General features: G+C 37.5%; 1 protein-coding gene across 3 annotated transcripts in view; it reads left to right on the top strand.

The window, feature by feature from the left end:
- Positions 1 to 740: 740 nt before the first annotated feature.
- LOC117289065 (NACHT and WD repeat domain-containing protein 2-like) overlaps positions 741 to 13,928 on the top strand; it is a 39,535-nt gene continuing 26,347 nt past the window's right edge. For 2 of the 3 annotated variants that reach the window (XM_033769994.1, XM_033769997.1), the window contains exon 1: positions 2,341 to 2,865. In XM_033769994.1, the coding sequence (XP_033625885.1) occupies positions 2,855 to 2,865 (11 nt within the window). In that variant the 5' untranslated portion in view covers positions 2,341 to 2,854. Of the gene's footprint in view, positions 774 to 2,340; positions 2,866 to 13,928 lie in introns of those variants that run through there. The other variant, XM_033769996.1, reaches the window with a different exon arrangement.

Below are 13,928 nucleotides of genomic sequence, written 5' to 3' on the forward strand. Positions count from 1 at the left end.
ATAGCAATAATAATAATAACAATCTCTCCAGCTTCAAACCAACCTAAAAACTTGTTCAGTCTCAGCTTTAAGTACCCGTCATTAGCAGAGTTTTTTTTTAATGATGCGCCATGTTTGAGACGTACATAAGTTGTTTTAAAAGGTGTTGAAATTGAGTATTACGTGTGGTTTTATATCTTATAGAGAGGGATGGGCAAGATTCCGACCTCGGTCAACTAGAGAGAGAGAGAGAGAGAGAGAGAGATAGAGATAACTGAGGTGTCGTGGTACATTTAAGAAGACGATGCACATTTTTAACAGCACATTCATTTACCACATGAATGTTGAATGTGTGTAGAAACATGGAGGGCGAATATTATTAAGTTTCCTTTAGCAATTTTTAAAAGCTGCAGTTCGTCTTTTGTTTGAACATTTCTATGTATCTGTACACCATGCTGCAAAATTGATAAGTGTATGTGTTTTTCTGATACTGTTTTCTAATCACACGATGAACTAAACAAGTTCTAGAGATTTAATACTTTGTTTAGTCTTGATTCAATGAGATGGAATCAACCAATTCCTTTAAGTTCAAGAAGGTGGTGCTCTTACTGTCAAGAGAGGGCTCACTTCACATTAAGAAAGACAGTTGAGACCCACAGCAAGCATTGTAGCTGAAGCCTTCTCAAGTGATTACTTTGCCATGAAGTTGTTGTTGTTTTATTTCTTGCTGAAAAGTGTGTTTCTAAAGAGATTTTCAACCAACCATGTTTTAAAGGGATTGTTTTAGAAGTAAGGTAAAACAACTTTCATCCTCTCTAACCTAAATTTAAAAAAAATTAACAAAGGTATTGACAAAAGTTTGGTGGTTAGGGTTTTAAAATGAAACAAGAAAAATCAATTTAATTTTTATTTTATTTTTAAAGTTCCCTTTGAGACCAAAGATGAAGCTACTGTTCTTCGTCTTGTTCACACGCTTTCTTCACAATTAGACTTGATTCTGGCAATTCTGTTCTGTATGGACTCCCTGATAAAAATCTTGCTAATATGCAACGTGTACAAAACACTGCTGCTCGCCTCGTTGGCTTGCCTGCCTCGTTCTCACCATATTACACCAGTACTAATGAATTCGCCTTGGCTTTCAGTTAAGTTTTGTGCGATTTATAAAATTCTTTGTGAACTTTCAAAGCTCAAACATGTCAATCACCTGCATTTCATCTGAACTTGTTCACCATTATTCCTTCACTTAGACTTTACGATCATCTCAACAGTCATTGCTTTCAACTACAAGAGCTTCTTCCATTTTAAGTTTAAATGGCCACAGATCATTTTCTTATGCCACACCGTGCATATTCGCCAGGCTAGTTCTTTACAGTGTTTTAAGTCTCTGTTAAAAACTAATTTCTTTAAAGCTGCTTATTTGTAATCTGCTTATTTGTAATTGTATCTTAACCTCATTGTATTTTATTGCTCTCTATGCGATTAGAGGCTTTTTGCATTAGACGTTTTACAAATGTCTATATTATAATATAAGTATTAAAGGAAACCTTGGGCCGATTGTACTAAGCAATAAAATTCATTGCAAGACAAATTGTCAGTATTACCATACTGATTTGTATTATGACATCACACTTTACTAACCAACCATGATTGATTTTCAGTTAACAATCTTGGCTCATTGTGAAATTGGCCAGGTACTACTACTGTATAGTGGAAACAGCAATAAAAAGTATGTGCACCTAGGTTCTACACCCATCTGACATGGGATATAACTCTATCCCTCTTAATAATAATAATAATAGTAATAACAGTATTTATAAAGCGCCAAATTGCTAAAGGATACAAGGCGCTGAGAAGGAAAGAAGAGGGAAAAGACAGAACAAAGATAAAGACAACCAGCTACGAAGAGGCAAAAAGGTGGGTTTTGAGAGCATGTTTGAAGCTGGGACACTGTTTGAGCTTCTGGTTAGGGTAGGTAGAGCATTCCATAGTCGGGGAGCAGCAATTGAAATTGCCCTATCACCTGCAAGTTTATGGGTTTTGTGAACTGAAAGGGATTTACCAGTAGTAGAGCGAAGAGAGTGTGCAGTTTGGACTTTGCTAACTGTATAGTGATTGCAGAGGTACATGATACATGGAAGACCTTTTCAATTGGGATGAAGTGTTTGCTTGCTCTATAAAGAGGATTAGTTCCTGCTGATGTTTGTCTAAAACCTATCTGCCGCCCTCTGTCAACGAACTCGGCCCAACCAACAAACAAGCTGCCATGGTCATCACCATGATCACCCACAATGCACCATGGGGGTTTGTGAATGCATGCAGAATGCCTGCTTTGTGAACACTGATCTCTACTGTGTATGTGGTTCTCACTGTATTAGATAACAAGGCAATGGTGCAGGTGTATGTACGTGGTACAATCAAGGGTGTATAGGCTGCTTGTGCACAGTGTACATGTAGGTAGTCGTACTGGCAGGTACTGGATGGGATTGTAGTAGTCTGGGGTCTTCCTGCGGATCCTCACGGTTGGGCAAGCTGCCAAGGCATCCCAACATGTAACCCCTTCTCTCATCACTGTACCATCCATTCCTGATGTATATTGTCTCCACACTCAGGAAGACAAAATATCCCTGTGAACCAGGGCGTTTGTTTCCAGTTAATACACAACCTGGGACACACTAACTAAACAATCTGGCCTGGCGAGGGGGGCTGATATCTGCGCTGTCGTTGTCGTACAGGACTCACCCTAGCCAGGGTTTCCTTCGTGGGTTAAATTATCCAGCCAGCAGGGTAGCACTAGGAGCTAGCAAGGAGCGGCTGAGTGGTGTGTGTGTGTGCGAGGGGCATCGTCTTGCCGGTGTGTGAGGTATACAGCATCATCATGGGCACCTGGTGAGTATGTTAAAGAAGGCGTGTGTGGTGGACAGATTGTTCCTTCATCTTTTATTTTGACAGGCTTGGCTTCATGTCAGATTGTGTTATTAACTTGATTAATCTAAATAGATGGAAATTTGTATTGGAGATAAAAAATATTAATTTGGTTTTACTCTTACACCGATGTTTATAGCCATGGAGGTAGAAATACCTCCATGGTATAGCACAGTGAATACTCCAGAGCTCTGTGAAAACAAAAATCACAGGCGTATTAATTTATTAGTTACTCAAGTATGTAATTGATCTTGAGAATTTAAATTTGTACTTTTTAAAATTTGTAATGGTGATTCCTCGATATTACTCTATGAGTATGAGTATGATTAGTGAATGACGATTCCTTGATGAAAACAGTTAAAATGTAGGAATTGTAGAGAAGTTGATCTAGCGACACATGTATGATGGCTTAATCAATTTTGGTTCATGTTTGTTGTTTTTATACTATCTCTGTTGAAAGCAATGCTGTCAAATACCAGGTGTCATCACTGTGTAATGATTTGATGTTGTTCAAAATGGATTTCTTAATTATCGTCATGGACCTTCATGGCTCAATGCTTTTTATCTTTCACGAGTGTAATAATTTATTTTTTACCAGAATGGGCTGGGGAGATGTTCTGTGTACATGTCTGGCTGGAGAGGATCCATGACAAACTGTAAAATTGTTCACTTGTGGTTTTCTACCTGATAAATGTGTTTATTTTCGCAAGTTGTTCTATGGTTTAAATTATGTGGATTGATATGAGTGGTGTATCATTGCAGAGCGGATAAGAGTGCCATAATCAAGCTCTGCTGTTTCTGATCAGGAGAGTTTAGGTTCGAAACACGGTCTTGACAATTGTTTGACTTTTATTGTATTTTAATTTTAATTTTGCCTAAGAGCATTACAAAACCAGTGTACATGACCCTTAATATAGATACCTTCAAGGCTTCATGTACATAAGATGTACATTTGAAGGTTTCAACTGAAACAATTTAAGATCTTTAAAAAACATGAGTAATTTAAGCATTAAAGACAGTGGACACTATCGGTAATTGTCAAAGACCAGTCTTCTCACTTGGTGTATCTCAACATATGCATAAAATAACAAACCTGCGAAAATTTGAGCTCAATTGGTCGTCAAAGTTGCGAGATAATAATAAAAGAAAAAACACCCTTGTCACACAAAGTTGTGTGCTCTCAGATGCTTGATTTCGAGACCTCAAAATCTAATTTTGCGCTCTTGAAATCAAATTTGTGGAAAATTACTAGTACCATGTCATGGCCGAGCGGTCTCCTACATCAGATCCAAGACCCATAGGAGCTTGGATTCAAATTCAAATCCAGGTCATGACACCTGTGTCCTTGGGCAGGACTTGAAGTACATTTGTTTCTCATTGTCCAGGGGGGCATTGGACTTGGAGGGTAGAGATTGTTGATATGATAGATTAGCAACCTGTGTACCCATTTGGGTTCTGATGGTGCATACTCCAAAGGAGTAGCGATAAAATGGCGGTTATCCACTGATGGATATCAACAATAAAACAATTAAAATAATAACAAGGTTCATTGACACTCCAGAATTTGCTGTAAAAGTGCCCGCATTGATCTCCCAATTCGAGAAAAGGGCGATAAAGACCCCGAAAGGGCGATCAAAGGGCGATCAACAAGAAACAGGCTCCAGTGGGAACGCGAGGGCGATCACGATCTGACCGTGCAATTTTGATCCTCCTCGGGAGTAGGATTAAAGGGGGATCTGATCGCCCTTTTGGATTATTGGGCGATCAAAAGTCTAGTGGGAACGCAAAGGGCGATCAGACCCCGCAATTTGCTAACAAAACAGTGTTCCTTTGAACCCACTTCCGTTCTCAAAAAGGGGGATCAATGCGCGATCATACTCAAGTGGGAACGCAACTGCGATTTCACGCCTGCAACCAATCTTGTTGCGGGATCCCGATCTCCTAATTGTGGATCCAGTGGGAAAGCGGTCTCATTTCTATAGTCTAATGGAAAAGTTGGTGGACTAGTGAATGACAAGCTGGCTGGTCCTGCTGGCCAACTGGGTAAACCCTGCCTTTCAAAAACCAAGTTACGGTCAGGTGAAATTTCAGTTAACATGTATACTGTAAAATTCTCGTGTGTTTTGGAAAATGTTTGGGACAATTTTTGAAGGAGGAAACAAACTCAAGTACTTTAACAGTACCCAATGTTCAGCATACATGTAGACTATATAAATCTCGCGTGTTGTGGAAAATGTTTGGGACCATTTTTTTAACACGTGTAGGAAACTAACTCACGCACTTTAGCGGGTCCCAATGTTCTGTTTACATGTTTACTGTAAAATTCTCACGTGTTGTGGAAAATGTTTGGGACCATTTTTTTTAAACGAAACTCATGCACTTTATAACAGTACCCGATGTCTGAATTCGCACGAGACCCATACAGCCTATAGTATTAGTATTGACCCCTTACTGACTATAGCGCAGGGTATGTGGCTGAGTATGTAGTTGGTGGAAATAAGCTTGAGAGACCATGCTGGGGGACTTTTTTTTTTTGGTAGACTGCATTGATCTTTATTCCAGGAAAGCACTGTTCTGAGGGGTGCCATGACCCTTTGCCAGTTCACTATCTAATTCCCCTTCCCTTCAATCTACTCGTGGACAAGCATTTGAATTGAAAGGTTAATTGGCAGGTATTGCTCTTTCTAATCCCTTTCAAAATATTATGAGGGTTATTTCATGTCAGTAGGGGTGGTATGCCATGCCCTTTTATGTACATGTTGAAATGCAAGCAGTGTACGAATTGGTACAAGTCAACATCAAAATGACATCATTGTAAATCATATGCTCTTGAAAAATAATTAATTTAAAATATGTCGGAGGTTTTTTGGTCTATTTATTCATCGGTGTTTCAAAAATAAATAATTTGACAATTTGATGATTGATTTATAGTAGGAAATCGTTATTAAAAAGTGAATACTGAACATCATAATATAAACAAAATTGTATTCAGTAAAATGTTATATTTACTCTTTACTTTTCAATACTAAATTTGGTTTTTCCTGAATGATCAGAAATTATGTCAGCTTAAAATTGAAACTGTTAATGTTGTGTAAAGTTTCATACTCACTGAACACTTCAATGCTCAAACAAAATATTGAAATCAAATCAATTGGATTTGTCAACAGAACAGGCTCAAAGAAGCTGGACTGAATTTTAACAGGCTTGTTCTCCCTGATGATTCGGAATAATCAAAGGCGATTGCCCCCCCCCCCCCTCCCCCCGGTCATTGCCCTGGTGCCCTTGTAATGCTCCATTGGATATTTACAGTTTCCTCAAAGGGTGCCCCTTATAAGGAGAAAATGCCTTGGTGCCCCTGCCCTTTCAAATATGAAGCATAAAAGGGTCCAATTTCATGTAGCGCAAAAACTTAGCAAAAACAGTTTACCAGCTAACATTCCATAAAGTTTACATTGTTGTGGTGCCCTACTAATTTTTTTTTGGGCTCAGCAAAGAAATTTTTCCAGCAGATTTTCTATGAAATTGGGCCCTGGCCTGTTGTAATACTCCTCTGCAACTAGAACAAAGAGTTAGGACTAGTCCTAACTTAGGACTAGTCCTAGGAGATGTACAAATTTCATGGATAGTCCTAAGTTAGGACGAGTAACTTGTCCTAACTCGAGATAAGACTAGTCCTAACTCTAAGTGAAATCCACCCCAGGTTCATTAAATGTTTCTAGTTCATCTGAGGTAATCAAGCGTGTGACAGAAACCTGTTGCCTCATTTTCATTGTGTTGAATCAAGTGTTCGAAGAGTGTAAAGCAGAATATGATTTCATTTGCCTTGATATTCAAACATGATGATGAAATGCATCAGCCTGGTGCTGGATTATGAATGATTTAATACAGCAATAGAGCAAAGAACTTCAGATCAAAACCTGAAGTATGTTTTCTCTCATGTCCTTCATGTTTCAGTATTCCCTGACCAGCTTAAATTTTTAATATTTTCTTTGCTACTTTTTCCCACTCATGTACTTGAGTAATCTCCCCTAGATAACTAAGGAAATGGAGCTAGACCGCAATATCCGTTTAGAATTCCCACGAGTTCCAGCCAGTGGCTTGTACAAAATGCTAAATAAACAGTGAAAGCTGTGCCTACCCCCCCCCCCCCCATCGTATTCATAAAAAACAGAACTTGGGGTTTTGTTCACTTTTGATTCTGCTGTATTTATGTTATTGAATAAGCTTAAAGGGAAGGTATAAGTTTGGTAATCACTCTTAAAATTATTGCCAATAAAAACTTTTGGTTAGCAGCCTACATGTATAGCAACTTTCAATATTTTAAAGCAGTTTGAGAAGTGTTTCACTTTGAAGTATTGGGGATAAAAAAATACAAAAGTTTTTCAGCTATTAAAATGGATAATAAACAAGAACTTTATAGTGCATTATAAATAAATGATTCCTACATGTGCTTTAAAGGCACTGGACACTATTGGTAATTGCTCAAAATAATTATTTTTATTTTTATTATAACGGTTGAAAGAGTGAATAATTGCTGGTGAATAATTAGAAGAGAAGATGTTACAAATTTTCATTGAGATGGTACTAAGATAGTATTAGCTGTTAGTGTTATCAAAATCATAGCTTGTCTTCAACCAGCACAGGCTGTCAGGCACCCCACCCCTTCATTGTGAGAGGGCAACCGTAAGTGCATGTTTGTGATATCGATAATTTTCTAAAGCCCTTAAAGTTTACTATCAACAATCAGTCTGATTTCCATCACCACTATTTGCCTTTCCCTATTTATTTAATCCCCAGTATATGCCTGGGATATAGCGCCAAAACCAGTCAGCATACAATTAATAATCTTTTGATGCTTTTCTTCAAACACTCTCAAGTGTTTTTTTTTTTTTTTTGCACCTCTACCATGTCAAATTTACTTTGGGTCTACACGATTTCTCACAGCGCAAGCAAACACACAGGCGTTGAATGTTTCATCGTTTTTGTGATTGAAGTATGCAATTGGTAACCTCTTGGTGTTCACTAGGAAGCCAGCGTGCATACCCCTTATGCCTGTTGGCCCCTTCTACACAGGCTAAGGCCAAATCAAAAACAAAACATGTTTAGCGACCCCGCCTTGCTCCATTTTTAGAAGCTGTTTTTTATTTATTTATTTATTTTTTTTTATATAAATTTATTATAAATAATATATACAAACAAATTGTGATGAAAACAAAAAAGGATACATCTTAACGATCTCCGACAATTTAAAAAAAATTTGCCCAGCCGGTTGCTAAATTATTTGGTCTGGAATTACACAGATGCTATAGAGGTCAATGCATCTGTTGCCCTGGTCTTTGGCCTTGGAGCCCCCTTCAACATTTTCACAGAGACTTCCCAAATTTTCCAACCGAAGTGCCCTTTGGAAAATGAAAATCAAAGAAATGTAAAAAAAAACAAAATCCTCCTTTTTTTCAAATTGGCAGGACGCTAAACATGTTTGTTTTTTTATTTGGCCTAAACACTACCAAGACAACCAAGGGTCATTGTGATCAATTGACGTCATCACACCTATTTGTTCAGGGTGCCTCACCACTTAACTCAACCCAAGAAGATTAATATGGGTTTCTAGTAGTAAGAAGGTTGACATAATACAGGTCTACTGGGCAGTGATGGGTTTTTGTCACAGTTCAATATGGGTTATGAATAAGAAAGATTGTTCTTTTCATGGGGAGCGGTCTGCTGAATGTCTGTGCGAAGAAACCATGGATGGAACATGTACTTCTGAGATAAAAGCAAAGGATAGGAGTGGGTTTTTTTTTTTTTTTTTTTTTTTGGGGGGGGGGGGGGGCGTTAAAAGCCAATGGATCCCACTTCTGAATTTTACAGTCAGTCAAATCAATTACAGACTACAAGGGATTGTAATTTTCAGAATTTTATCCGATTTCAGACTTTTGTTTTATGTCTGCCTGGTGACAAAAAAATACTGATATTTTCTCCAGACTAAAATAAGTCCTGCTATTTTATCTACTTCTCTAGCACTATGGATACGGTTCACAAATGGCTCCTTGAAATCTATAACTCCAGGGGTTATCCAATTGTGGAAATACCAACATTTTAAGAAACCAATTTTCAGATTTGTTGTCAGCAATGACTCTCACCCCTTTACACACTAGCCTGTATCTTAAAACGAGATATTGAAATTATCAATTTATGATATTCTTCATGATATTGAACTTGGGTTTTGACAAATTTATCACCAAATCAGTCAGGGACTGACACATAAATCAAACCCTTTCTCAATGTGTAAGTTATTCAATATTTCTTGCATTTTTCATGACATAAAAATTTAATTATTTTTTTCTAGTGTTTTTTCTTGTAACTATACATTTTTAATGGAAGTTTTAATGGGTTAATAATAAATAAAAAATAAATAAAAACAAAAATTCTATTTAGACACAGACGAGTACTATCAGCCACATGCAAAAAGACCAACCAATTGCTCTACATATTAAGATACACACAATTGCCACTTAGGAGACATAACGCCTAAATGTGATTGCCCGAATAAATATTATTATAAATATTACTTAGGTACGCCAACCCGCAGACAGAAGAATAAATACTTACTGTGATTAACTGCAACCAAACAATACCATGTTTCCCTACAGTTAGTAATAAATAATTCCCTACAGTAACAAATAACTTGTCACTTTGACTTAATTCTTAAAGGGACAAACCTGTGCTGTTTTTACACTTCATTGTGGTTTTCCATTATTTTTTTAAAAATATTTGGTAACTAGGTTAAAAATGATAATCAACGAAAGATCAAGTACAGACAAGCAAATAGAAAATAAATAGTGATTTCAACACTGCTGTACGTTTTCCCCACAGTGAGTATTCATGCACTATATTCCATCGACTCTCACATTATGCACATGTACATGTAGTACATGGTCGCCCATAAAATATACAATGTGTAGAGATATTCCATTATAGCATTGCAATTTGCAGTGCTGGATTTAGAACGCGTGCACACACACACACACACATCGTCGGATCGTCGTTCCGCCTACTGCAGAAGACATAGCCTAAGATTTCCAACATGGAAAAAAGACCTGATTAAATTTGCATTGCACTCTGGCCATGCTCTGTAGGCTGGGACACTCCCCAAGTAGAATCTATGGTCACATGGACGCGCTGTGTGTAGTGTGTAGAATGCCATGGATGAAAGATTATGTACGCTCAAAATGTCTTCATATGTACACAAAATATGGCATATTCTTGTGTCAATATTTGTTGTGTACGGTTCAATTTGTGAATTTGCCAATTAGTTTGGAATTCTGTATTTAATATATAAATGAAATGCGTAAATTTATGGATGTTGCACAGAGATGTTAATTCATGAGATGGGTGTGGAAGGATGTGGGTCCATGGAGCAGTGGTGAACATATGGGGCAAATAAATTATATATCCATGATGCCAATGCATAGTACATTATGTGATTAATTCGTTAAGGGGGTTTTGTACATTAAACATAGTATGGGGCCTATTTGTTTTACTGTATTACTAACTATGATTAATGTTGTCCATTTAGAAGATTTATTTATTTTATTTGTGTATGTTTTTTGTTTTTTTTACACCAATAACACAGTTTGATGTATACTTACTTTCAGGGCTCAAATTCCGGGATAAAATCCACAAGACTTTTAACTCAAAATGTTTACTGGCCAAGAATTCTTGTTATAAATACATGTAAGACCATAATCAAAATGAGGAGAAGAAAAAACAAAAAAAGAGCATTGTAACTGTTTTTGTTTTAAGATTTGGAGAAGATGTCTCTCATTTGTACTGTTGACAAGTATGTACTCAACAGAATAGACCGATCCACTAAGCTCCGCCCTATTGCGTATTGACCAATCACAACGCAACGAAGGTCCGACAAATAAGGTCCGACATGCGTGCGCGTATCTTGGAGAGCCCCATGTGTTCTTGCTCACACGTTTGTGGTGGGCGGAGCCTACTGGATCGGTCTATTGAAAGATATTACAAGGTGAGGTGATAATGCAATTGAAAAACAAAGATTATCGGACTTGTCCAGTTGTGAGTTTACAGGCCCAATGCTAAAATCCCTGCCTTGGGCCTGTGTTCCAGTACTAATGTTTAGCCCTTGTTATAAGTGTTTCTGCTAATGCCTATGAGTGTACATGTAGGCCTACATTTTCCATTAAGAATATATTCTTGAATCTGTCCATCCGCTTTTTTATACAGCTAATGAGGTAGATGTATTCATCGGGATTTGTTGAAGGAAGATGTGGGGGAAAAATTCACATGAAATCGTATTTTAGGAGAATACTACAGATTGATCCTCCTTATTAAACTTGTGCAGAATTTGAAGGTTGAATTCGTCAGACAAGTCCTCTGTACTGTAAGGCAAGTCACCTGAATCTGGCCTGTTAACCTGAAAATTTAGAATGGAATGCCTGAAAAACGGTGTGCTGTGTTTGGGGGTATTTTATGTCAAAGGTTTTAGCCGAGACTAAACCATGCCAAAACATGGCCAGCATCTGCCTGCCAGTGTTTGTACTGTCAGTACAATTGGCTTGCTATATTTCACAAGATGGAACGAAGATCTCTGCCATTTGAACTGAATAGACCTGTATCATGCTGTCATGTTTCCTGTGTGATGTAGTAATAATGAATATGGATTATTATTTAAACTATAAGTGAGGCGAGACCATACTTTGAGAATTCAAATCCTACGTGTTAGCAGTGAGCGGGTACCACAACGATTTAAAAGATGTTAGTTTTGCATCGGGATGAATAATATGTATGCAATTACCCTTACACTAATGTGTATTTAAAGCTCTGTCTGTACTTTCCTGAGTTGTCTAAAAAATAATGCACGTAGGCAAATCACTTGGGTGGAATTTCAGTCTTGTATGCAGAATGTTGATCTCCAACATTAAAAGTGCTCAGTAGCTTTGGAGGAACTTTGGAGGAAAAAATTGGCATCCAGAATCACCATCTTTGTTGATTTGTTCCCAGTTGCACCATGGTTTAAAACAAACTAACTTTGTAAAATTGTACCATGGAGGAAGGTTGTACCAAATACTGGGTTATACTCCCATGCTGTGTTTACTACTGGTTCCTGCTGGTGAAATGCGTGACAAACTTATCTTAAAGTAGGTCACCCAGTAAGTACTGACAATACTGTTAGAAGTAAACTCAGATTGGTCCTCCTGATGTATTTGTCTGTCTACTACATTTTTAATCTCTTTTTGTGGTGCATTGTCTATGGTATACCCTGCAGCAAGAGAACCGAGTCTAGGTGCAGTGCCAGTATATACATGTACTTAACTGTAAAACCAGCAGCTCTATGATAGAACTACCCTGCATGTCACAAACTGTCACATTAGCCAAGCCATTTATTGATTTGTCACCAAGCCCTTTATACCTTTCAAGGTAACTGAGCTGTTCACAGCCCCAACAATCAAGCCCCTATGGTTGTAGGGGCTGAGAGGACCTGTTGCCATTAAATAAAAGTGAAGGAAAATGTGAGCAAACAAGCGAAATAAAATTGTGAAATTGAGGACAAGAACCTGGTGCCTGGTTTTAAGACTTGGATCCTTGGAGCAATTGCTCAGACAGATTGGCAATGTAGTCGTCAATTTCACATCACTGCTTTCTGCAGTATTAGTGAGCAGTCATCTGTTTTTAAAGGCACTGGGGTGAATTCACAAAGAGTTACATATGAACATGTTAGGGCCATGTCACTTGGGGCAATTTACGGGCAACCAGTTCCAGGCAATCTCCAAGAAGCCAAGGCATTCCAATTTGAATTTTAAAACTTTTCATTTGTGGATCATAAGACAATGTTTTAAAATTAACTCATGTGCCACCTTAGTGATCCTGCAGCATGCACGGTAATTGGTTGCCTCACAGTTGCCTGTAAAAGTTGCCTCGTGTGACAAGGCCCTAAGACTAGTCTTATCTCGAGTAAGGACGAGTTACCCGTCCTAACTTAGGACTAGCCACCAGTTTTTAATACCTCCTAGGACTACTAGTCATAAGTTGGGACTAGTCCTATTTGTGAAATCAACCCCTGGACACCTTTGATAATTGTCAAAGACCAATTTTCTAACTTGCATAAAACAAATCTGTAAAAAATTAGACTCAATATTGGTCATCGTAGTTGCAAGGGAATAATAAAAGGAAAAACACCATTGTTGCACAAATTTGTGTGCTTTCAGATATCAACAAAAAAAAAGGCTTCAGGCCTGAAGTCTTTTAATATTTGAGTGAGAATTTACCTCTTTTTCAAAAACTATGTTACTTCAAAGGAGCCATTCTCACTATGTATTATACTACCACAAGCTCTCTGATTGCTTGTTACCAAGTAAGTTTGAATGCTCACAAATTATTTTGAGTAATTACCAATAGTGTCCAGTGCCTTTAAAGGTACGTATTACATAAAAAAACTGCAATAAGCTTAATTCATGGCGACTGCTTCGTGAGAGTGCATTTGATGAAGTAGTTGTTACTACAAAAGCTCACAAAAGCAATTTTTTTATGTACATTGTGAGTAGTCTACTAAGTGCTACCAGTACCTTTCTTGTTTGATCTGTCAGGCTCACAAATCTTGCTTTTGTGTAATGGAAAAAATAATTCAACCTAAATAATAATTCTTTATCCCTGATGCAGTTATTAATTATACAAAAGAGAAAACATTATTTTCAAGTTTGGTTTCGAAATTAAGTCGGTGAAAAAGATCTGGAATTTGCTTATTTGGTTAGATTCACCAAACACCAAACCCTTCTCAGAAATGGATGGAAATTGCATCAGGGATAATTATTAACCAAAAATAGTAAACAAAGTTAATGACCTTCTCAGAAATACACTAGACGGTCATGCATTATTTAGTTTCACTTGAAGGTTTACTTTATTAAACAAACTTTATTCATACAAAGTTTATATAATTTCATAGAATATCAAGGGGTGGGCTCTGCCCTGAAATGACATCATCACTAAGATACCAAGAAAGGAGG

The sequence above is a fragment of the Asterias rubens genome, chromosome 4, assembly GCF_902459465.1.
Source record: "Asterias rubens chromosome 4, eAstRub1.3, whole genome shotgun sequence".
In the NCBI taxonomy this organism is placed as follows: domain Eukaryota; kingdom Metazoa; phylum Echinodermata; class Asteroidea; order Forcipulatida; family Asteriidae; genus Asterias; species Asterias rubens.